Source organism: Dysidea avara, chromosome 4, assembly GCF_963678975.1.
Source record: "Dysidea avara chromosome 4, odDysAvar1.4, whole genome shotgun sequence".
Lineage (NCBI taxonomy): Eukaryota > Metazoa > Porifera > Demospongiae > Dictyoceratida > Dysideidae > Dysidea > Dysidea avara.
Genome location: NC_089275.1, coordinates 10,949,642 through 10,975,570, shown reverse-complemented (window position 1 = coordinate 10,975,570; position 25,929 = coordinate 10,949,642). Strand labels below are relative to the sequence as shown.

At 35.1% G+C, this 25,929-nt stretch overlaps 3 protein-coding genes across 4 annotated transcripts in view; all 3 read right to left on the bottom strand.

Moving 5' to 3' along the window:
* Positions 1–25,929, bottom strand: part of LOC136252802 (uncharacterized) — a 169,363-nt gene that overhangs the window by 59,812 nt on the left and 83,622 nt on the right. The window lies entirely within an intron of this gene.
* Positions 902–2,958, bottom strand: LOC136253985 (extracellular serine proteinase-like). The gene is made up of 3 exons (XM_066046631.1): positions 2,879–2,958; positions 2,531–2,819; positions 902–2,148 (listed from the first exon to the last, which is right to left on the bottom strand). Exons 2-3 carry the CDS (start codon positions 2,813–2,815, stop codon positions 1,000–1,002), a joined length of 1,434 nt encoding a protein of 477 aa, XP_065902703.1. The 5' UTR covers positions 2,816–2,819; positions 2,879–2,958; the 3' UTR covers positions 902–999.
* Positions 17,882–19,768, bottom strand: LOC136253375 (extracellular serine proteinase-like). The gene is made up of 3 exons (XM_066046028.1): positions 19,696–19,768; positions 19,319–19,613; positions 17,882–19,176 (listed from the first exon to the last, which is right to left on the bottom strand). The coding sequence occupies exons 1-3, from the start codon at positions 19,710–19,712 to the stop codon at positions 18,028–18,030; spliced, it is 1,461 nt and encodes a 486-aa protein (XP_065902100.1). The 5' UTR covers positions 19,713–19,768; the 3' UTR covers positions 17,882–18,027.

Sequence of the window (25,929 nt, the reverse complement as noted above, 5' to 3'; positions counted from 1 at the left end):
GTGCAATTCAAATAACTGGTGCAGGTTTGAGATTGATAATTATTAATCCAACACAATTGTTAGCATAATATGTAAAAGTGCAAAGGCATCCAGTCACATACGTACTAGGAATTGTTTTGTGGCATAGTAGTTGAAATCTTCACTACAAACTAAAAGTTGTTCTACTGTTGATGACATCATTCAAAATAATCACTCTGATAACCTATTGTGTAGGGTGTATAATATTATGGTAAGGGATCAGTTGCATTTATCAGAGCATTTGCAGACTGCTGCCATTTATACATTGATTAACAGAATGTGGTTGACAGTTGTTTTATTACTGACACTATCACTGGATTTCCAAAAAGGGGTCTTCCACACACATCCAATTTACTAACTTTGACAATCCATAGCTTTGGATTGGATAAAGCTAACAATTTGAAAGTAGGTCAGCAGTGAGCACCAACATAGCTTAATGGATGCAGGTTTATATTGTTACTTGAACACTGAGTTATGCTCTTCCAAGTTTGTAGAATTAGATGTGTGTGGAAGACTCCTTTTCGCAAATCCGGTCACGTATATGAATAACATTTTAATGTCAGTCTCCAATATACCACAAGCCCTGCTCAGTGACCAATTAGTGGTAAATAAACATTAATTAATTTTCAGACTAAGAAGCCAGTTCTTTTAACAAATGCATAGAAGGATTGGAAATCTAACTGTCTCCTTTTGTAGTGAAATTTGAAAGGTCACACCAATCCTTAATAATATTGTGTATTTGCATAATTATAATTATGTATTCTTACATAGAACAGCTTGTGAGTATGTATTCTTGTCACAGAAATAAGTTCAAGTAGACAATTTTTTTGCTCGCACAAGAGTCTTCTATAACATTAACACAGCATTATTGTATTACGTAAGTTTTAAACTGTAAGAAACTATAATATATATGCTATAAAGAAAGTTTATGTATACATTCACATGAACACCATTTCAAGGCATACATATACACTGTATATATCAATATTTGATTGAAGTAAACAGTGGTTCTCCATTAAACTCTTCACAGCGTATGTAAGGTAAAACTCCTATGAACAGTAAACGATTAAGTGTAGTGCCGACAACATCATTGACTGCTGTCAAAGTAGTGTATTCACTAAGGAATTTGTATGCCTTACAGAATCGGACTCTGCCTCTGGAGAGATATGTTCTTAGCATGTTTCTAATTTCTGTATTGGTTATATTTGGGCATTTCTCCAGTAATAGAGCAACAGCTCCAGTGACTAATGAAGTACTCTGAGAAGTTCCTGATCGGAATCTTTGACATGTGCTACATTCATCGCCATCATTAGCTGTAGAGTTGTAACAGGAGCTGTTAGGGATACATATGTCACTACTGAGGATGGTATAGCCAGGAGCAAACACATCCACACATGATCCCATGTTGGTGATTAAAGTTCTACCTTCAAATTCGCCCATCAATGCATTATCATTCATGTCAGTAGCAGCTACATTGATAACACCATCGTAACCTGCTGGATAAACTTTACAGGAGTCATAATTCAGTTTCCTAAAGTCATCACGACCATTCCCAGCAGAAGCTATGACTACCACACCATCAGCTATTAATTCTTTCACAAATTTTCTAACACTAGGCATTATGTTAGTTCCAGCAATAGAAAGATTAACAATTGTATGTGTCCCATTTCTATGTTTCCTATGCTCTTGTATACACATTAGTCCATCAAGGAGAGATGCTTCAGAAGCAATGCCTCTACAGTTTGCTACTCTAACAGAAAATAAAGTCACACTAGTGGCTAGTCCAGTACCATTTCCACCAACAAGACCAGCTACATGAGTTCCATGACCATTGCAGTCTTCTCCTTTATGTGTTTCATTGTCTATCTTGTCAATTGGATCACAGCCTGGATAGCGAGCTCTACCATTGAATACACTGTGATTATAGTGAATACCAGTGTCCAGTACATATACATCAACTGATTTCCCAGTGTATTGGCTAGCAGTGTAATTTTGATCCAGTGGTAATGTCTCTTGGTCTACTCTATCCAAGTGCCATCCTGGCTTGGAAGATGAAAGAGTGTCATTTCCAGCACCCAACAGAATGAATTCATTTTCCTTCACTGAAGCAACAGATTTGTGATTAGTAACCTAAAACAACCATTGCACACATAGTCACTTGATAACACAAACAAAATTGTATATGTATATAGGTTCTTCTTTTGTCAATAGTACTTTCATTTGAAGAAAAAATACTTAGAAAAGTGTGGCAAAGATGCTTAAAGGTGGCAGATTTCTTTTTTTGTAACTAGCATATCTACATATAACCTATCAATTTTTTTTATCGTTTGCTTTGTACAGTGCTGTTTTTTTGTAGGTGGTACCCCTATAGGTCTTGTATATATTCACTGATGATTTAACAAAAACAACTACACCTATACTTAATTTGTACTGTTAGTTTTAATGTAATTCCAGTCATTTAATGATACAGTAAACACATTAGCAATGAAATCACTTAACTAATCATCCTCACCCATTTTAAAGATCTTTCTGACAGCTTAACTGTTAAACATTTCATGTTAGGATATTCTGAGATTATCTTTGCTTCAAACTTTGTCGTGCTGCAGCCTATAATCAATTGATTCACAAAGTGCTGTTGCTGAGTGTCAGTTGAATTGTCCTGAAAGTGGACAATGTAAGTTCCTGGGTCACGTAAATTTTCATCAGCAGATCTTTTAACTCTTGCAACACCAGAAATACCTTGGATTATGACACAGCCAAAGATCAGGGCAAAAATTATGCACTGGAAGTAGCTCATTGTACTGTAAGTAATGTACGTATAGTAATGATATAGGCCACACTGTTTCATATACGTATGTACCTTTACATCCACAATATTAGCTGATCAGTTGCAGCAAAAGCAGGTAACTTCAGTATTCACTTAATCAACAATCTTTCTAGCATTTGACGTTCACTGCACTCCAACACACTCTCACAGTCTTTTATAGTCACAGCAATTATTATGGGTTCAGCACATATATGGATTTGTAAAAATGACACACATATCTAGACAACTACTTAATTAATTTGTGGCCATTTATAGTACTTTATAAGCAATATCGCACATAGGTGTGATGATAATAGTAAGATATATTTAACACTTCTACACTATCTAACAAACGGTTTGGTGCTGCTAAACGCTGGCTCAATATAATTCTTGTATACATGCATTGAATTTGTGACAGTACACATTTTGAGCATTTGATTTAACAGATGTGAATTGTTGAAGAAGTATGTACAAATATAACTGACGCAGATCTCATGTGAATTAATTGAATGGGAACAATTTGACTGCAAATGCAGATTGATCTTATGACACAATTGTGACCGGATTTGGGGAACATTTTCATTGTAAAGTATTATGTAGCTAACCTTGACCACAATAAGTTTTCATATACCTATAGTGGTTGTAGTAGTAGTAGTAGTAGTAGTAGTAGTAGTAGTAGTAGTAGTAGTAGTAGTAGTAGTAGTAGTAGTAGTAGTAGTAGTAGTAGAGCCATCTGAAGAAGATTCCAGCCTATAATGAAGTAGTTTTTGCCACCTTGCAGAAGGCAGCCATTCTTGGAACAGTTGACGTTCTTAGGAATGTTAATTTGTGTATGATGTAGCTTAGGCTTTGGCTTGTTACATCATTACTATTGTCTGTACAATGTGTTGTACATGTAGAATTTCATTAAATCCGTAGTAGTAGTAGTAGTAGTAGTAGTAGTAGTAGTAGTAGTAGTAGTAGTAGTAGTAGTAGTAGTAGTAGTATAACCTTAAGAAGATCTACTTCATTGAAGTTTCTTGTCCAGCTGATGTAAATGTGCCCTCTAAGGAGCAAGAAAAGTTACAGAAGTATCAATCATTGGCACATGATTATCACATGATGTACAGAATGCCGGTGATAATTATCCCTGTGGTGGTTGGATGTACAGGTGTTGTATCTTCTAACTGTATTACTCACCTTCGTCGTATCCCAGACTTTTCTAACAGTTTATTTTGTACCATTCAAAAGGCAGCCGTAATTGGAACTGTTCATGTCTTACGGTGTACAAATGTGATTTAATGAACATTATCTTATGTACTTGTACATGATTCTGTTCTTTCTCTGTACAATTGTGTGTACATGTAATTCTTTTAATGAAAAGTAGTAGTAGTAGTAGTAGTAGTAGTAGTAGTAGTAGTAGTAGTAGTAGTAGTAGTGTGTCATTATTGTTCAATGAAAAAAGTAGTAGTAGTAGTAGTAGTGGTGGTGGTGGTGGTGGTAGTAGTAGTAGTAGTAGTAGTAGTAGTAGTAGTAGTAGTAGTAGTAGTAGTAGTAGTGGTGGTGGTGGTGGTGGTGGTGGTGGTGGTGGTGGTGGTGGTGGTGGTGGTGGTGGTGGTAGTAGTAGTAGTAGTAGTAGTAGTAGTAGTAGTAGTAGTAGTAGTAGTAGTAGTAGTAGTAGTAGTAGTAGTAGTAGTAGTAGTAGTAGTAGTAGTAGTAGTAGGACTTATTGTCAGCCGGTAGTGGTTGTTCCAGTTGTTTTTGGAGCCTCTGGAATAGTTTCAAAGAATCAGAAGAGCCATCTGAAGAAGATTCCAGCCTATAATGAAGTAGTTTTTGCCACCTTGCAGAAGGCAGCCATTCTTGGAACAGTTGACGTTCTTAGGAATGTTAATTTGTGTATGATGTAGCTTAGGCTTTGGCTTGTTACATCATTACTATTGTCTGTACAATATGTTGTACATGTAGAATTTCATTAAATCTGTAGTAGTAGTAGTAGTAGTAGTAGTTGTAGTAGTAGCAGTACACACTAGGCGTGGGTGTAGAATATAAACCTACAGTACCACAACAAATCTAACATGCTTTAGGAACAAGTTAACCTATCAGTGACATGTTTGGTGATTGCTTAGAATATATGAGCCAATCTTGTAGAATATTATACTAATTGATTGCATAATACATAAACTAGTGACAGATTTAGGATTACAAGACCCACTCAGACACATGGCATAGCAACTTATTGTAAAGGCTATGGTAGCTAATAACTAGATAATAATAAACAACAGTGTTAACTACATACGGTTGTACATGTTTATCCCACTGGTGTACAAAATTGTGTGGCATGCATGTGTCAAAACACCACCAATACTTCATATTAGAATCATATTAAAAATAACTAATACTATGAAAAATTCACCACAAAAGGAGTTTAAACATTTACAGAGGTAAATATACTTTTTTGTACCTTGGTCATGTTCATTTCCTGATTGATAGCACTGATATATACTCTAGCACTGTGGGCAATGGATAAAATTAATGTTGTCAATATGCTGGTGTAGTATGCTTGATTTTACTCTGTAGAGCTCTAAACGTACAGTATAGTTAGCTATATACATTCTTAGTAGAATTGCTATCCAAGAAGAGACCTGCAAAACCTGTTAGCATCCTACATCAGCTTGGTCTGCATGCACTACCACTATATGGCATTAAGAATTATGCATAGCTTGGGGATAAACAAGGCAGCCCAGGACATTGCTACTGCAGATGCTAGGTGCTAAATGCACCTGCACTTGCCCTAGTGAGGAAGTAAGCTGCTGTATTTTTATTACTATAGCCATTCATATCTATGGCAGCATCTGTCTTTATGACTGAAATCAGTATGAGTAATTCCAAATAGCACCCCTTCTGCCACAAGTAGCGATCGTCTGATCATTGTTTGCACATGCAATGGTAGTGAGTAGTATTTACAACTGTGGATTCCAGTTCTATTAACTGGGATTCAATTCCAAGGCCTCCTTGTCTATTAACTTAATTACAGTGTTAAATTGTGTTTAAAGCAAAGAGATTGATCTTTGCACTAAATCTATGAACTAGTGGCTTTAGCAACATGAGTTAAGGAGCCATAGCAGTTGGGATCTAGAACTTAAACACCATCAACTGCTTTTAATATTAGAGAGTCATATAGGATCTTTGTATCAATTTTCAGGTACATGTTTTCTTCATCCATATGCCACAACACAGTGGGTATACATGTAGGTTAACAATTTCCACATCAAAGTAATAATTGGGGATAGCTGAAAAGTAATTGTAATTGTCATAATTATCCTAATGGAAGTTTTATCTAGAGCATCAAATTGTGCATGGTTCTAGTGTTTTTATGTCTTGTGGTCAGTAAAAAGTATTACCAAACCCATCAGTGTTTGATAAACCAACTGTAACCCTGTCTTCACCATAATGTTTTTTCATATCCTCATGAAAGACAAAGCTTAATATTGCTTATAGAATGTTTGTGGTATTCTCTTACATTTCAGGACCATGTAAGTCCCAATTATAGCAACCGCTTGGACCTTGCACCTATCATATTATGTTCTTTAATGTGTGCAAATGTAAACAACATTATGTATAGCATTCTGCATTTGTCTGTGCCAGTACACAAATAACAAGTCTCACAAAACTATTTAGCAAGTATTAGTTAGAGCTGTAATTTCATTAGAGTTGAACTAATTCTCACATTTAAGGCTCAGTAAATACCATTATTTTTTTAACAATAATTAACCATTACCTGATTGTACTGGTTCTACAGTTACACTTGTACATAACACACTAAAACTAATGCCATGAGGTTGTGTACATATGTAAAGTATCACAAGTCAAAGCTGTTAATCTGACAGGTGGGCTAGGTCTCCAATCATCACATAATAGTTATTTGTTTAGAGTGCGGTTTGTGGCCACCACAGACTGTCAAAAAAGTACATGCCAGAGCCTTTGACACCATCTCTCCAGCAACACTGCAGCTACCACTGTATGTACTGGCAATCTGCTAGCCACAGACCTATAACATATAATGGAAAGTGAGAGCATGCATGCATCTTTATTCTATTTAATCCACATTATTGGTAAATTTAAAATACTTGCTAGTGGGTGCCCACAAGCCGATACCACTGTTTAACATTTTAACTCCATACGGTCATTTATATGTAATTCACAGTTGCTGCCAGCTACCCAAGTGTGTGTGCTTATTGCTTTATTATGTACATCGTGCAGCAAGTACAATTATTGTGACTTGCCAGTTCTACAATACTGGCTACTAGATAGTTGATGTCTTGTTCAAGAAAATAGATTGGAAATGTAGTAGCCACTATCAACTGTATACTCAACAAATGCCTACAGGGTGTAGCTACATAGTTATATGGATACTGTAAAACAAGAGCATTATTTGTGTAATTTCTCATACTGATATATTTAAAATTTGGCTAGGAGATTAATTGTACTGCTGTTACACCTATCTCCATTACTATGTGAATGACTGCTCTATTAAAGTATCCAAATGTTTATATGTACTAGCAGTAACCATTAGTGAGCCAATAATCCATGCATGTGCACCAAGTAGCATAGCAGTAACAGCATAGAAAGCTTAGTATTATACAAAACTTCCACAATAATGATCATATTAATCCACCCCAGGATATGTACACCCCATGCAGGACCGGAAGACATGAAACTACATTCTCAGCCTGAATTGTAACAAATTAATTTATACAATATAATTGCATACACATAATATTTTGCTGTTGCAGCATATCTGCGTAAGTATGTAGCTAATAACTCCAGGGTTATACAGTTCAGTATAGTCATTTGTCTTCTTTTATCCTTTCAATTGTACACTGCTGGCATGTGCTGTTTGTGTTATCACAACACATGCATCCTACATAGTTCATTTGAGTGTACCATAAACACCCTATCCCCTAGTACGTATACACATCTATGCTAGATAACTGATTACAACCATCACTTTGTTATTAAGACTAATCAATGCTCACAATGAAACGTGTGAAGCACATAATGATTATACCTTTATTAGTGCACGTCTATTATTAACCACACGTGTATCTATTAGTCATCCCATATATAGTCATATATATAAAATAGATTGGTCACAGTTTTAGTGGTTAATTAATTAAATGTCAGTGATTATTACAGATCACCATTTCAGTTTCAAAGTGCACACATGGGAGTGACCACATCATCTCAATTATGTATTTTGCATAGCTACAGTGTGTATTTAGCATATACACAACCATATATGTAGCAAGCCAGATCCACCTATATGATGTATCCCTACTATAGAATTACATACTTACTGTATGCTTGTTTTGAACATGAATGTACACCAGTAGTTAACATGTGGTTACTGGTACCCACCAGTAGAATATAATTTGCATACATCATTATTATTATTATTATCCCAGGGGGTACACATTTAAAATATTTAATAAAGTGATGACAAACTGTCACAAACATTAGTCTCCATGTCAACGATGATTATGTAAATGTGCAACATTACTCTTGTTGATCAGCAGTTTGAAAACTCAATGGGGTACTTGTATAATCGCTGTTATTTGACTACCATCTAAACACTATATAGCGTACCACACACATTGTGACAAAGTGGAATGATGAAATAGTAGTGACTATATAGCTGTGTAAATGCTAAAGATGAGAGGTTTGTTTACTGTGTAAGTTGTGAAGAAGTTCTTATTACTGTATGCACATTGCTTAGTTCAACATTTTTATGATTAATAATTATCTTTCTCGTTTCTTATGGTTGCACCTAATATACAAATTACCCATGCATACAGTCCATAGAAAATAAGTATGTTACCTGTTTATAGTTGAACGTTCATCCTGGTACATTGTACAATACACACTTGTGCACACCGCCAGGGGTACTCTTCTTCTTGGCTCTGTACTTGCATAATTGTTTTGGGATTTAATCGTGGTGATTGTGACTAAAATAATATCAAAAAGTTCAGTAACATTTGTTGAGATTGCTAGTAAAATGTGACAATTTATTTGAAACAGTTAATTTTGTGCACAAGAATCACTTAAAATTATCTTATGTATGAATGGGAGTGCGGTCTAAACAAGTTATACTTGAACTTGTAATGGCAGACAATTTGCACTCTGTCCTTATCATATTATTCTCAATTAATTTGCTTAGAAAAGAAAGAAATATTAATATTAGGTTTATAACTATATTTTTAGCAATACTTTTATGTTTATTCATTGTCTGCAGACCAGGTGTATAATCTATAACAAGTCTCACCCAAACCTATTTTAGTAAAGTACATGTAACCTGACCCCGTCGTATTCTCTTTGCTTGTCCTAATGGAAGTCAAAACTTGTTACTTTCAAATATTCATATATGTACATAATAGATCATGCAGTCCACAATTTAGTTCACAAGTGTCTCACCTCAGATGTTTTTAACAACCATATTATGTACTTTGGCCCTACCATATATCTTCTTTCATTTAATAAATTAAGCTATACGTACCTAAAGCTTGGGACAGTGCAATTATGAGGAGAACGTAATCATTGGTTATGTTAATAACATGGCATTTGTATATAGAAATGCACTTCAGACCATTATTGAAATGACAAAGTAGTTGTACTCAGCTCCTATCATATATTCTCCAAATAAATTTGTGACCAGATTTTCAAAAGCAATCTCAATCACACATCAGCTAAAATCAAACTACGTAACACCACCAGTGGATAGCTACACTACCATACCTACTATTGGTTTTGGCCATCAGCATTACTCAAACTACTCGAGGCTGGCTTGAAAAGACATCTATTCTGGGTGGTGTGGTGAGCTCAAATAATGGATTCTGGCCTTGTGAAGGATCTGGCTTTGCAAGAATCAGTAGTGTAGTGGTGATGTACGTAGTTGGTCAAATGTTTTCTGCTTTGATTTTGCTGTATATCAGCCACTAAGAAGCCAGCACAGCTCTGTAATCTCATGTCAGGACTGCAATCATCTATATATCTTAATTGTGGTCTTGAATTTATTTCCAATCATCCATTTTGAAGTGTACGTATTTCTTGTTTATGAGCAGTTGTGATCACTCATCCATCTACTCAGATTTTCTATCTTATTTGGTAAGAAGCTCTACAAGCAGCTACGTGTACTGGAGTGGTCTGAACACCCTGTTGTACATATCTGTCCATATAATACATATAATATAATATGTATTTCTATCCTTGTGTACATATATATACAGCTTGCAAAATTGTGACCAGATCTGTGAAAAGGGGTCTTATAGCCTTTCCAATTTCATATACTTGGCAATCCATAACTTCACTTGTGTGTACGGTACCAGCCTGAAATTTGGTCACCTTACATTCCTAACATAGCACTATTCCTGGATGTAATTTTGAGACAAAGTGTTATAAACACATGATGAGTTATGGCTCGTCAAACTTGAAAATTTGAAAAGGCTATAAGACCCCTTTTGGCAGATCTGATCACAATTATGCAATTCTTATGAAGCTGCCAGATGCTATTATTTCTTAAGTTAGTAGCTAAAACTACATGTAGCTTGTATGTATAAACAGTATGCATATTCATAGTAGTGACAAATTTAAAGGGTGGAATTTTTCACAACCATATATGAATATTTCATTACTTTGAAAATTTCTATATAGCTATGCAATAATATTTGTGATATATGCATGGATGTCATAGTGTAGCGGCACAATGGAAAAATTGTACATTTTCTCATAAAAGCATGAGACTTTCTACATAAGTAGTACTCCCCATGACATAAATTTTTTGATATAGTGCCATCGTAGATTTCACCTTTGATGACCTTTATGGCCATTTTTGCCCAGAAATTTGATCATTTCTGTATTTATCTCCCTGAGGCATCAATTAACTCATTAAAACATGGTACCAATATAAAGATATTGTTGAACAAAACAACTTAGTTTTTGTTTGAAGTTTATAGGTGATTTCATTCCAAATTTATTTAATAGTTACACCATGGCCACAAGGGATTTGCCTGATATATTTTCCCAAGTCTGAGGGCTGGCACAGGCATATATATCAGTAGGCATGAGGCTATTATACTCCAAAAACTGAGCATTCAAAATTATGCCACCATAATTGGCTAATAATGCCAGTTTATTGCTGTATCAGACCATTTTCATTGATGTTTAAGTTTCAAATAGTCTTGAATTCTTTAGCTAGTATTAGAGTACTTCATTTGAATGTGACTGCTTTATTTAAAGTAAAATTTTTGGTGACTGTTCTATTAGAGTTTCTGACTGCCCTATTAGAGTATCTCGATCTTTTTAAACAGAATTGTGCAATCTGTAGATTTTCCTACTGTTAAAGCTTTATAATCACCTCAAAATGCTAGCATAATTCCTGATTCCCACACACACCTATTATGCCGGAAATTATGCCAGCATAATCGCCGCATCCCTATATATCAGGCAAATCCCGAGTAGCCATGGTATACCACTCAGCTTAATAGGTAAAGGAAGACAAACCTGCATTACCACATTACTTTTATACAGAGGTTTTCAAACATCGATTGTGGGTTTAAATTATGAGCACAAAAATAAAATTAACGATTGAGGGTTTCACTGGTTGTCATTTCTAACCAAATAACCACTTTGTGGATGCCTAAGGGCATATAAGTTGAGAATGTCTGACCCATCTTGTAATGTGGTTGAAATGCGCTGTGTAGAAAAATTAATGATCCCCACATTGTGAAAATGATTATTATTATTAGTGATGTCTAGTAACTGAACTATGCAATGCTGACTCACTCAATTATTTTTCCTTCAAAACAAGTTAAACTCAAACCCACAATGCAAAACTTTAAGCAGCTCTATATGAATAATCAAAGGGAACTGACGCTTTATAATTGCCTCAACATCAAAGGCAAGCAGTTGTGGTCAGAACTATTATTGTCATGATATTGCCCTAACATAAAATACAGCCTTGTAGGAAATACATGACAATACATCCATGAAATGAAATGTATTTCATATACAGTGGAACCTGTGTTACGGTCACCTGGATTAAGCGGTCACCTCTGCATAACGGCCATGGACACGAGGTCCCAAATATTTTCCCATACAAATGTATGCATTGTTGTCTGCATTAAGCGGTCACCTGTCTAACGCGTATAACGTCCAACCAAGAATTCGCCTATGAATCACTGTATACATAACTTTCTCCTTCATATAGCAGTCGCTACCTTTTATGGTGGCTTGTTAAGCCAACTGTCTGGCACCATGGCAATTATCACGCTTCCTGCCTTTCAATGAATGGATCGAGGCTGCCCAGGTCCAGTCATGGATTTTTCTTCTTTCTCCTACTTTTCAAACATATATACTTAGTGCAGTTAATATAAACATCTTAGGCCTTTATAAGGCCTTCTGGTATACAGGCTCTGCCTTTACCAAGTACTTTAATCATAATAAAACAATGTCCATTTGGTTCCACTTGGGGTACTTAGAGATAATAAGTCACTCTCTAGGGTTTCTATGGATACAAATACATGAAAATAGTAAGAAGAAAATATCCTGACCGCTTGGCAGACTCCTGTAAGCGTTCGAGCATTAATCGGATGGCTGCAGGTTCGAGGCTGCCCAGGTCCAGTCATGGATTTTTTCTTCTTTCTCCTACTTTTCAAACATACTTAGTAAAGTTAATATAAACATCTTAGGCCTTTGTAAGGCCTTCTGGTACACAGGCTCTGCCTTTACCAAGTACTTTAATCATAATCATAATCATAATATATAACCTATCAGGCTTCATTGCTTAAACGTATTCAATAGCTATAATCAATTAACATTCATAACAAGCTCACCTTGTCCTTTCTGTACTAAAATATTACTGCATTGCAGTTGGCGTGAGCCTCTTAATAATAATCACTCATTTATAACGGCAATAGCCACTAAAATGCTGCTGACCACCTTATACAGGTTTTCTCTATAACAGCCACCTGTATATAAAGGCCAGATATATCTGGTCCCAAGGTGACCATTACAGACAGGTTTCACTGTATTTTATATATGGTCAGGGCAATACATGAAGTATGGTACATCATTATGGAGCAATGAATTTGCTTTAATAATGAACAAGCACACGAAAAAAATGGAATTTCAACTAGAGTAGGACCATAGCACATCGATAAAAAGTACTGAAACAAGTCGGAGTAGTCCATGATATTAAATCACCGTAAAACAATAAGAAGTGTTATATCCCTTGAGCACAGTAGGGATATAACACTTCTTATTGTTTTACGGTGATTTAATATCATGGACTACTCCGACTTGTTTCAGTACTTTTTATCGATGTGCTATGGTCCCTACTCTAGTTGAAAATTCCAAATTTTTTCGTGTACTTGTTTGTTAACTTTTTTGTAAATAATTTTATTATGACTGGTGAGCCCACGCATACCGTATCTGAAGTGGCACCGCGCGCCCCAGTTATATCAATTATCGTGTGAAAAGTGAAGTATCCATTACGCTTCGTTGTCAACTATGTTCAACCCGTTACACAGCATTTCGAATCAAGAACTGTTCGTAAAGCACCTCTACAATCCACGGCATACAAAAAGAAAGAACAGTGCCGCGCGCCCTAATTATATTAATTATCGTCTGAAAAGTGAAGTATCCATTACGCTTCGTTGTCGGCTATGTTCAACCCGTTACACAGCAGTACGAATCAAGAACTGTTTGAAAAGCACCTCTGCAATCAAAATAGCCACTATGAAAAATATGGACGATTTCCGTTACGAAGGGAAGCCATCACGTGCTACCGCCAAATCGCCACCTTTCGCTGTCACAGTGTCAGCAACACAAAGGAGGACACCGGCAAGTCCACGAAGAATGCATTTACGTACTGCGGTATGCCGAAAGGCACCTGTCGGGCCGAAGCGACGTCCGGCGAACAGTGAAAAAATCAAGCCCATAGCCTTAGCCGTTAGCCGATCGAGTGTTAAGTTTGTCTGAAGGCATCAGTCAGTCAGTTACTCAATCAGTAGAAAATTCTGTCGAATAATTAAAAAAAAAAAAAAAAAAAAATTCCGTCGCAACTTGTTGAAAGCGTTTCGGGTCGATCTGAAAGCTTGTTTGGGATTAGTTTTACCTAACCAATACTGCCTCATTGTCGTAAGGGAAAACTGAGGCTGGTTTTTACATGGGTGACATTATTTTGTGGGCCAGCCTACTCCTTTGTGGTCCCTACTATACAGTTACTATCAGTGTTGGGCAAGTTACTTTGTAAAAGTAACTAGTTACATATTACATATTACTTGCAACAGAACTATTTAGTTACAGTTACATATTACCCATAAAACAAAGTAACTGTAATAATATTACATATTATATTACTTTGTGTCCACAGCCTTAAGCTGTCACGTGTGAAACTACCACCTTATCACGTGACATTATTGCGTTGTTGGACAATGTGCAAATCTTGGTTATAAGTAAGAAGCTAGTGAATAAACTTCATTCAATAGGCCTCGTTACTTCGTTGTGGTTAGGCGTTACTCAGAGGATTACTAACGAGATTAGTAACTTCGTTACTTTTAGTAATAATATTACGTCATATCAGACTCGTTACAGTAAATATATTACTTAGGTAACGCGTTACGTTTGGAAGTAAAGTATCTTGCGTTATATTACCTGTTTTCATAACGTATTTCGTTATATTACTTTGTTACCACAAAAGTAATAATATTACGTAACGCGTTACTTATGTAACGCGTTACTCCCAACACTGGTTACTATCGTACAGTATGATAGCTAACATTTAAGAAACCAAATATGTCATACCTGTCTCATTGAGTGGTATGAATATACTTAACAGTTGTAAGAATTTCATTACCTGATTAGCTAAGTAAGTATAGCAACCAATTTTAAGTACAATTGTTTCTGATATACGATAACAATTATTTTGAAGTTCTCTAATAAAGCAGTCGGCTAAGTTTGAATTAAATTTTTTTTAAAGTAAACAGTGATCACTTGAAGAAAATTTGAAGGGTTTGCCTTGAAGACAATTATTATGTACACTGTATGAGCTAATGAATTCCCTTCAATAATGAATCATGTTAAAGAAAATTAATGTAACATAGAAAAGGCTTACTGTCACAGATTGCCATATGAATATAATTTGCACTTGTAGGGGTTTCATTGGTTAGATAGGCAACTGATCAACAACTAAAGATGTTTGTATACATCAATCATCTCTCAGTATAGCTATCTCTGTTATATGACAAAGATTTTCAAACACTCTAATAAAGCAGTCTGTCATTTTTTTGTATTAAATTGTTCCTTGGTAGTGAGTTATTGATACAGTACAGCCTCCAGTTGCTGACAGATTTTGAACTGCTTTAAAATTTACTAATTTATGCTCTGTGGATAATACAAACTATTTAATAATATTTCAATATTTGCTTGGTTGTTTAGCTCCCTTTATTATGGTTTTAATATGGCTGGTCAGGAGTACTGTAGTGATCCAAATAGCTATATCCAAGTTCTCCAGTTAAAAATTTAATGTTTCAAGCTATGTACATAGTATTGAATTTACTTATGTAGTAAAATTATACCTGTAATCCGCTATAAATGTTCTATTAGAGTTCTTCTGACTGCTCTATTAGAATACATCTGAAGAATATCTCAATCTTTATTTACGTTTTTCCTTGTATAGTAAAATCATACTCTTGTTTTCCCTAAAACTCTTTTGAGCAAGTTTCCTATTATGTGCACTGTAGCTCTGCTCTAACTCCCATCTTTCTGTATATTTGTGCAGCCAAACTATGATGGTTTGGTGTTCTAGTTGCAAGCCCACAAGTTCAAATTTTGAAAGGGGTTTCTGGAACTCCAGAAAAACCCCCTAAATATGCCCCTGCTTGGTATCAATTATTTCTTTTTTACTATCCCACTAGGGACCCACAAGAAGGCTAATGAAAGCCTGTGCAACAGGGAGTCAGCCGGAAACGTGTTACTAAAACTTGTTGAATACAGAAAAAATCCCAGACCAGGTAGTGACTTATTATAATAATTCAACAACAGCTTGTAGTCTAGGCAAGTACCTGAGGAGTCATGCAGCCTGGCATTCATGTAGGCTTTCCTCTCCATTTAACTGGTATTTAAACAGCACAACTTCTTGTATTTCATTTACGTTGATTTATTGCCTACTATATATCTCACTGCTAGGAGGCCACAGAAAACCTGTGTAACAGAGAGTCACTGGAAATTAAATGGAAGGCAAAATACTTTATAGAAGTATTGGTATTGTGGTATCTTCTATGAAAGTGTTTTTAAGTATGTGTGTCATCAATAAGAGAACTGAACACAATGCTAATGAAAGGCTGATCATCTTAAGCTTCTAAGCTGACCAAACATGAAATAGACTTCCTACAAGAGGTATACACCTACACTACTAAACGATCCACATTGCACTAACCAATGGTATACCCCACTGTATATCACCAAAAGATAAGACCTCACAATGAGTTTTTGGGAATTATAACAATATATGGTCATGGCAAAAACCATCTCAGATTTCAGGAAGTCCAATATCAATTTACATCTGCCTACATAACTTCACTTATAAAAGGCAAATTGCTGTGCTACAGTACTCATTGGCATGCATGTACACATTTTGTTTATCATTCTTGTACAGCTCTTCATGTAAACAATCCAGCTGATGACACTCAAGATGTTTATCTTAACATATGCAAAAAAAATTATTATAAATTATCATGAGCCTTTAACTAGTTTTTATTTATTTATTTTTTATTAATGCTTTACAGCACAAGTGCTGAAGGTCTGTAGGACACCTGGTCCTACAGCCTGCTCAAAGACTTTAGCTACTTAGACTTTAACTACTTAAGGTGTGCTTGAAAAGTTGGAGAAAGGAGAAAAAAAATCCATGACAGTTGTGTTGCAGGAGTTGTTGAAATCAAGCATTCTGTTAATTTCAAAAACCACAGAATGCTAAAATGATTGTGGTTTAATTAGAACATTAACACATATTAGCTAACATGATCAATATTATAATACCTGTGGTACAAAATGCTCAAAAAGTTGACGTGTGCACATACAGTATTGGATATGTTTTATAAAGATGCTAAAATTAATAGAGAACAGGAGGCAGATTACAAAATACTGTTTCATAATATGTTCAGTTGTGCTGGCACATACATACATGTATCAGTACATTACAGTTGGCTTGTTTGGACCTGCAGTATACAGGTTGTATATACATATATGTGACCGGATTTGCGAAAAGGGGTCTTCCACACACATCCAATTCTATGAATTTGGAAGACCATAACTTGGTATTAAAGAAAGATACAAAGTTGAAATTTTCTCCATTCATTAACCTATGTTGGTGCGCACTACCTACCATATTTCAAGTCAATAATTGCATCCTATCTCAAGTTATGGATTGTCAAATTTCATAAACTGGATGTGTGTGGAAGACCCCTTTTCATAAATGCGGTCACATATATGCATAAAACACACAAGAAAATTCATAATACAGGTACTCAGACAGTGCATGTTGGTGTAAGTACGTATCTGTATTATGGTTTCTGTTGTGATATTGTAAACCAAAAATGTTTTACATGTTAACCTTTGTCCCTTACTTATACAGTTTCATATGTAGTGTAGCATGTCATTTAATTGCATTTTATGCATGGTGTCGGCCTCAGGAAATAATGTGGCTACAGTTTGCTGATATATATTAGCAATGAGGCCACAAACATACGTACCATGCAGTGTTAATCAGTTTGAAGCACTTAGGTTTTCATGGCAACATCATACTTAAAGTGTTGCTAACAAAGTAATGATGAGATATGCATAACATTGAGTTATTGGCCCTCAGGAAGCCAATCATGCAAGGAGGGAAACTGTACAAAAGTATGCTAAATCTAATTAGTGTGCTGTTAAAAGTTATCTTTCTTTGCTTAGCAATTAATTGCATTAGTAATACTAGTTTCACCTATAGAATGTCATCATATTCATATTGATTGTGTTGGAGATGATTGATGGGAATATTTTTGCCACCAGGAACACATTAGCACCTTATATGCTACTATACATCATAACAGAATGTACAAATTCTCCTGCAAAAGAAAGTACATACGGTACATATTACAACATTTATTAAAAATGTCACTTTGAGGGCCTCAATAATTAATTGAAGTAAATAATGGTTCACCATGAAATTCTTCACAATTTATATAAGGCAAAACTCCTATGAATAGTAAACGATTAAGTGTAGTACCAACAACATCATTGACAGCTGTCAGAGTAGTGTATTCACTCAGGAATTTGTATGCCTTACAGAATCGGACTCTACCTCTGGATAGGTAAGTTCTCAACATGTTTCTAATTTCTGTATTGGTTATGTTTGGACACTTTTCCAGTAGTAGGGCAACAGCTCCAGTGACAATAGGAGAACTCTGAGAAGTTCCTGATCGAAATCTTTGACATGTGTTACATTTGCCTCCATCATTAGCTGTAGAGTTGTAACAGGGGATGTTAGGGATACATATGTCACTACTGAGGATGGTATAGCCGGGAGCAAACACATCCACACATGATCCCATGTTGGTGATTAAACTTTTACCTTCAAATTCACCCAGCAATGCATTATCATCCATGTCAGTAGCACCTACATTGATAACACCATTGTAACCTGCTGGATAAACTTTACAGGAGTCATAGTCTAGTTTCCTAAAGTTATCACGACCATTCCCAGCAGAAGCTGTGACTACTACACCATCAGCTATTAATTCTTTCACAAATTTGCTAACACTATCCATTATGTTAGTTCCAGCAAGAGACATGTTAATGATTGCTCGAGTTCCATTTCTGCTTTTCTTATGTTCACGTACACACATTAGTCCATCAAGAAGTGATGCCTCAGAAGCTCGGCCTCTGCAGTTTGCTACTCTAACAGAAAACAAAGTCACACTAGTGGCTAGTCCAGTACCATTTCCACCAACAAGACCAGCTACATGAGTTCCATGACCATTGCAGTCTTCCCCTTTACGTGTTGTGTTGTTTATCTTGTCAATCGGATCACAGCCTGGATAGTGAGCTCTACCATTGAATACACTGTGATTATAATGAATACCAGTGTCCAGTACATATACATCAACTGATTTCCCAGTGTATTGGCTAGCAGTGTATTTCTGATCCAGTGGCAATGCCTGTTGGTCTACTCTATCCAAGTGCCATCCTGGCTTGGCAGATGAAAGAGAATCATCTTCAATACCAAATATGACATAATTATTCTCTTTCACTTTCAAAATCAATTTGTGATGTATGACCTACATACAATGTTACACAACTAATAAGCAGACTGTTTTGAGCATTAGTTGATGGATGTAAATACGTACAGTATGTGACTACAGCAATTTTTGAGTATGATATAATAGAAATACTGTTATATTAATGGCTCAATATACTCACCCATTTTAATGCTCTTTTTGATAGCCTTACTGTTAAACATTTGAGACTAGGATACTCTGAAATTATCTTTGCTTCAAACTTTGCCCTTCTATTGGACCTCCTATTCAGCTGCTTAACAAAGTGCTGTAGTTGTGCATCAGTTGTACTGTCCTCAAAGTGGACGATGTAAGTTCCTGGGTCACGTAAATTTTCATCAGCAGATCTTTTAACTCTCACAACACCAGAAACATCTTGGAATATGACACAGCCAAAGATCAGTGCAAGAATTAGGCACTGGTAAAATCTCATTGTTGAACTGCAAAGAGTATGTACTAGAGATACCAGCTACTTCTTAACTCTACAGTGATCTAGCTATACAAGTTGTTATTTGTTCATACCTTAAGACCAAGTACATAGCTGACGATAGAGACTGCAATTAATCACCAATGATGTTATCAGCAAGCACTCGAGTGTATTTGGTGTATTCTGTACTCCAACAAGTCCTTTTATAGTAATGGATGGCTTCCAGCAGAAGCAAGAGGTTTCATATTATAGCGCGCTATAACATTCTTTGTATGTCTATGATGTAATGATACCAAAGTTTGTAAAGTACTTTTGTGTATGATATTAGCTGTATCAGCTCTTCATGTTTAGTTGTGTCACATGTCTTCCACAATGGAACTACGCATAAAATTATAGTGTACAGTTGATAAAACATTGGATTCACTTTTATGGTCATATAAGCTGAGTTTTGTGGACTGAATGCGCAAAATTGAGCAATACATTTTCAATAACACTGTTTTATTAAGTAAATTTTTATGTGTTCAGTATTAATCTATAGCACTACTGGTTTTTAGGTGGACAACTATTTTATTGTTGTGTACATGCATTAAATACATATAACATTGGGTGTGTCAACAACTAATGGACAAGGCAAAGGGATGCAAATCTAGACCAGGTGAGAACCTTTCACATGTTAACTATGATTATGGAAATATCTTTACCAGACAAGAACAAATTGCTTAATTGCAGTAAGCATTATTCAGCACAAACGAATGACCAATCATATATCATATGATTTCCTGAAACTACACACTCATGTATATAATAACCTTTACTAGTGCTGTAACTGTATGTAACTCAGTACTCTGCTATTATGACAGTATTCAGTATGAGAATACTAAATGACTGCTTGGACAATGATCTGTTACTACATAATCAAATGACAGTATAGTGATTTATCATACACGATTACTTGCAACTGTATACATGTGATTTTAGATTAGCCATCATTGTTTCTACACATACATGCATTGTAGCACTGCATATGTGTTGCAAATTATTATACATTGGATGTACTCATTGCACATCATCTTTTAACATGATTATTGATTCCAAATTGATTGTGTCCTTTCACATACGTAATGTCCATTGCGTACAACAGCACACACTATCACCATAATACTGTAATGCATTTTTGTGCTTGTCTGAGTTGGCATATATATGCACACTAGATGCATTTGGAAAATTTTATTAGTCATATTTGACAAACAAATTAATTTTGTAGAGATCTATTTTAAAATTCAAGCACAACTTGTTATTTAGTGTGACGGGTGTGACCTTGGATGTACAGCAGCCACAGAAACTTTTATGTAATTAGTCATGCCTCAGTACATACCAGTCTCTCTACTGTGTCTGCTTCCATGGCAACTGTTCTGAAGAAACTCTACAGCTGTGTCATAACTAGCTGTTGATAGAATAGCAGTTTCTGTTATATTCTACTAACATAATAATGAAGATGTATGCCTGCTAGAAAATGTTCCTGCATTTTAGCACTCTTTAAATTTGATAGCTGCATACTGAGTTTGTCATCTTTAACAGGTGCTAATCAAATGGAACAAATCAGTGGGGATCAACATGTACGTACAGTGTATGGTAGAGTATTGCAATAATGTAGGTAGCATTAAAGTACTTAACTGGCTACTGTTTCTTCTTGTTTTATCAGTTACATCATCACTGTTGGTAACACCAGAACTTTAAAGTAAGTAAATACATTACTGTCTGTGAAACTGCCAGAAACTCTAATCCCTATATAAGGACAGCCACAGACTCATAAGGAAAGAAATCCTGTGCAAGGAAACCTAGTTAACGTATTCACTTCAACACTATACAAAAAGTTGTAAACTTTGAAGGATACATATAACAAACTGTTGTGACATATGTACATACCTTACATTCTACTGACAAGATTGTAATGTGTTATTTACATAGATACTGTATATGTACACATGTACTACAAATATTTCTTGGCAAAAAGAAGTTTAAATGAGGAGGCACTCCTACGTAGCTTGTACAATAGGGTTGGACAGGTTTCCAGCTGATAAAGTTGCTGGTCAGCATTAGTGTTACAGTGTATATGTAAACACTGCTATATATATATATATATAAAATACTATCTGTCTGTTATGTCCTAACCTAAAATATATATATGCAATATTTACACAATGTCCTTGTCAACAAACATTTGTATTAACTGTGTGCATACAAACACATACGTATGTACATACATACGTACATACGTACATACATATAACCTCTTAAATGGAAGAAAGCAAGTAAATTAAATGATTTAAATGTACTGTTTTATGAGATTATGATTGGCAAAATCGTGCGTTCTTGCTTTTAAGGAAAACAAAAGGATGAACGTTATATGAAATCAGACCCAACCTTGTCGTATTTACTGGCATTTGTTACAATATCTGCTTAATAGTATAATATGTGTACTTCAGTAAACTTGGTGTTCTACTAATTGATTAAACTATATACACAGCTAATATAAGTATGATCACTACAAACTAGCAAATGGTTGCTCAACAATGAGTGCTTAATATTGGCAAAAGTTTAAACATTAGTAATGGGTTGTTGAAACACAAGCCAAACAATGTTGACAATTGACATGGCTGTGTGTGTACCACAAAGAGAATACTGGAGAAGTACAGACAAAAGTAATTAAACCTATATATGTTAGTAGATGTGAGACTATTAAATATGGACCTGGTAACATACAAAATCAGACCTATATACGTATAATGCATTGCCAAATATTAGTACCATTTACTGACTACATTAACTAACTATGTACATTAGGTAATAGGAAGTCATACCTGTTTACATACTAGCTAAGTATTTTACTCTGTCTTTAAAATATTATTTTTAAAGTTTACCTAGAGCAGAAAAGCATGTTAATCAACTTTGTTATAGTGTTTTAATTGTTCATACTTGTCTGCCTGTCTGATAGCAAGTTCCTTTTGTAGTAAGTACTTGTACCCTGTCCTCATCATATGTATCTTCTTTCCGTACGCCAAACAAGTCTATTAGCTTATGGCATTCTTTTATGTAGACAATCACAGCTCTAACAATTTCCATTTTTAGTGACCACTTATACCTTGTCCCTATCATATACTCCAAAAGGAGTTTGCTTAATTTACACAAGGACTCTTAATACATAGCATTTTGAATTATTGGCTGTTTACATAGTACATAACAAGTCCCATTTTAGCAACTGTACTCTGTTCTTGTCATACTGTATTTCATTGCATATTAAATATATTCCAAAAAGGAAAACAATAATGTGTTAACAAAGGCTTAGAGCAACAGTGCATAATGATACAATAGCACCTTGATCCAAGTCACTTCCAGTTATTAGTCAGTAAATGGTACTAATCTGTGACAATGCATAACCATGTATAGGTCTGGTTTTGTATGTTAACAGATTCATCTTTGAGAGTCTCACATCTACTTATATAGTTATAAGTACTTTCGTCTGTACTTCCAGTATTCTCTTTGTGGTAAGTAGCCATATCAATTGTCAACATTGTTTGGCTTTTGTTTTTATTAACTTCAACCCATTCTTGTATGATGTTTAAAGTTTTGTGAATAAGTGCTCATGGTTGAGCAACTATCTGGAAGTTTGTAGTGATCATACTTATATTTAGCTGTGTATATAGTTTAATCATTAAGTAGATTACCGAGTTTGCTGAAGTACAAATAGACTATGAGCAGATATTGTAACAAAGCCAGTAAATATTATGTTCAAGGTTGGGTATCCTTCTGTTTTCCTAAAAACAAGCATGCATAATTTTGCCAGTCAGAAATCTCATAATAGAATCATTTAATTAGCTTGCTTACTGTATTGCAGGAGGGGTAGGTCATAATGTGATACTGACACATGTAATTATGTCATTGCTGGCCACATAATAAATGCTTATCAGTGGGATGCTTTATGAGAAGCAAAACTTATCACACATTTGCAAGTGTAACCAGACAAAAATCAGTAATCAACAGTTAGTGGGTTTAATTTACTTGTTCATTAGCCCATACACTGCCTCATTAACACTTCTCTGTGTAGTCATTACAGCAGTATAAGCAGAAGCAATACCAGTACTTTACATGATACGTATGTGTGGGTGGCTTATATGTAAGTGTTTTCTCTTTCTCTTCACAGTTTTCATTTTCACAATCATCAATAGAGCAATATACTATATGCACAAATTATGATAGGAAATGAGTAAGACTTGTCATTTTGTTCACTTTTATCCACTGACATATGTGACCGGATTTGCGAAAAGGTACCTTTTCCACACATTTTACATACCAGCAAACAAAATGGTGTAACATTTGACTCCTTACACTGATTAACTTGCTCTTAGTTTCAAAATGCAGCTAGATACTGTAGCTACACTCATGGAAAATTTCAAACAATTATATGAAATGATCAAAAAGTTATGAAGCTTCAAAATTCAAAAAATGGGTAACATTTTGTGTGTGAAAAAGGTACCTTTTCGCAAATCCGGTCACATATATTGATCTGTACCTTATATTAAAATTATTTTAATGGCTGTTATCAAGTATTTTAGATTCTGATTGTAGATACGTACCTTCAATGTATCACAGCCATTAGATGCGTAAATTGTGAATTAACATATCCTTAAAGTCTGTAAACTTATGTGGATGTACAGTATATATGGACGTGGTAAGGTCATGTACAGTTTACTGTTATTAACTTACACACCCATTTGCCCATAAAGATTGGTTACTAACAGCTGATAAGGAAACATTATTTTCCAACAAAGTGCAATGAATTTTTCCCACCTGACTGGTTTCATAGCAACAGCTTTACAGCTATATGTCTACCTGCAGTTACAACATTTTATGCAAAACATTGTATTGTGTAAAAATGGTTACATGTAGCAATATTATAGTGACAGTGGAGATGATTTGCAATGGTCACATTTTGTTACAACTGGGCCTGTTTAAAATAGGAAAACACACCACATATAAGCTCATATCACAGTACCGGATTAAAAACAGTATCTGTAACTTGTATTTTACGAAATTATGAACAAGATCATGAATATTGCACAGCCATAGCATAATAATGATGTGGTTTTAAAAGTGGACGTTCTTATGCACCTGTAGGGGATGTTGAATAGTGAAAAACTAGATTAAAAATAATATTTTAAAATTATGATAATAGAAGAGCTACACATACAACAGTAGCACTTGAACAACTCTGAATACTGCGAAAGGCTGGAAATACATTATAGGCAACAATGATTAGTACATGGTGACCTGTACAGTATCATACAGTGAACAGTGAATGTCCTCCAATGAAAATTGCTGTTACAGTAGCTTTCAACACTTTACCTAGCTGTGGTTAAAATGCTGTATGTATATGTAGCTGTGAAAATTGAGTGTTTCACAATAAATGTTAAGTGCCAAATTTGAAACTAAAATCATAGCAAAGACCATAGCAACATCACAGTACTGAAACATGGAAATGTGTTCTAGCCTGAATCCATAGCATATTGCTATAATAGCTATCTACAGTACTAAGATGAAAGCTAACAATAGATCACACTTAAAATTACAGACTGGGTTTATGGATTCAGGCTCAGATATGGAAACATAAAGCAAAGTCCTACATACTGGCATACCCTATAATGCCATACAAGCAATGACTTACAGACACTATATATGAAGCCAATAGTCTTTTAGCTGTTTCACTGTTTTCATGAGGGGATTACTACATCACATTGACTGATTGATTCATACTAAGCACCAAACAAAGTTACTTACTGTTCAGTACATAACTATCTATAGTTCCTCAATTTATAGGTAAAATATGATGTATAGTCTGAGAAAACAGTCCCATGATATTTTAAATTAACAGTGCTAGTTTTAGTACATTTAAAAAGAAGTAAGGGGGAAGATATTTTAATTCCGCATGTATGCAATGCTTTATATAAATTTTAAATAACGTGTACTTCTATCATAGAATACAAAAAAAAATTGTATGTACCTCTCCTTTAAGGCTCAAAAGAAAAGTTCTCAATTAGGTTACTCAGAGTCCTTGTACACCTACCAACCCAAATAAAATCATTTGATGGTGGGCAATCAGGCACTGTGTAGCGCTGAAGAAAGAAGAGTAGATGGTTTGTCTACTGTACAGGTGAATAAAGTACACACGTAAATTAATACTTGTCAACTGGCATTGTAGCAAAAAGAATTAAATGCATTTTAACTCTTCTAAAACATGTCACATACGTAGGACAGATAATAGGCAAATACTT

Bases quoted from the DNA above. Each gene is read 5' to 3' on its own strand.
- LOC136253375 (XM_066046028.1), bottom strand. The intron at 19,177-19,318 runs GTGAGTATATTG...CATTGTATGTAG, and splicing joins CAAAAAGAGCATTAAAATGG to GTCATACATCACAAATTGAT.
- LOC136253985 (XM_066046631.1), bottom strand. From the start codon at position 2,815: ATGAGCTACTTCCAGTGCATAATTTTTGCCCTGATCTTTGGCTGTGTC. The intron at 2,149-2,530 runs GTGAGGATGATT...TGGTTGTTTTAG, and splicing joins CAGAAAGATCTTTAAAATGG to GTTACTAATCACAAATCTGT.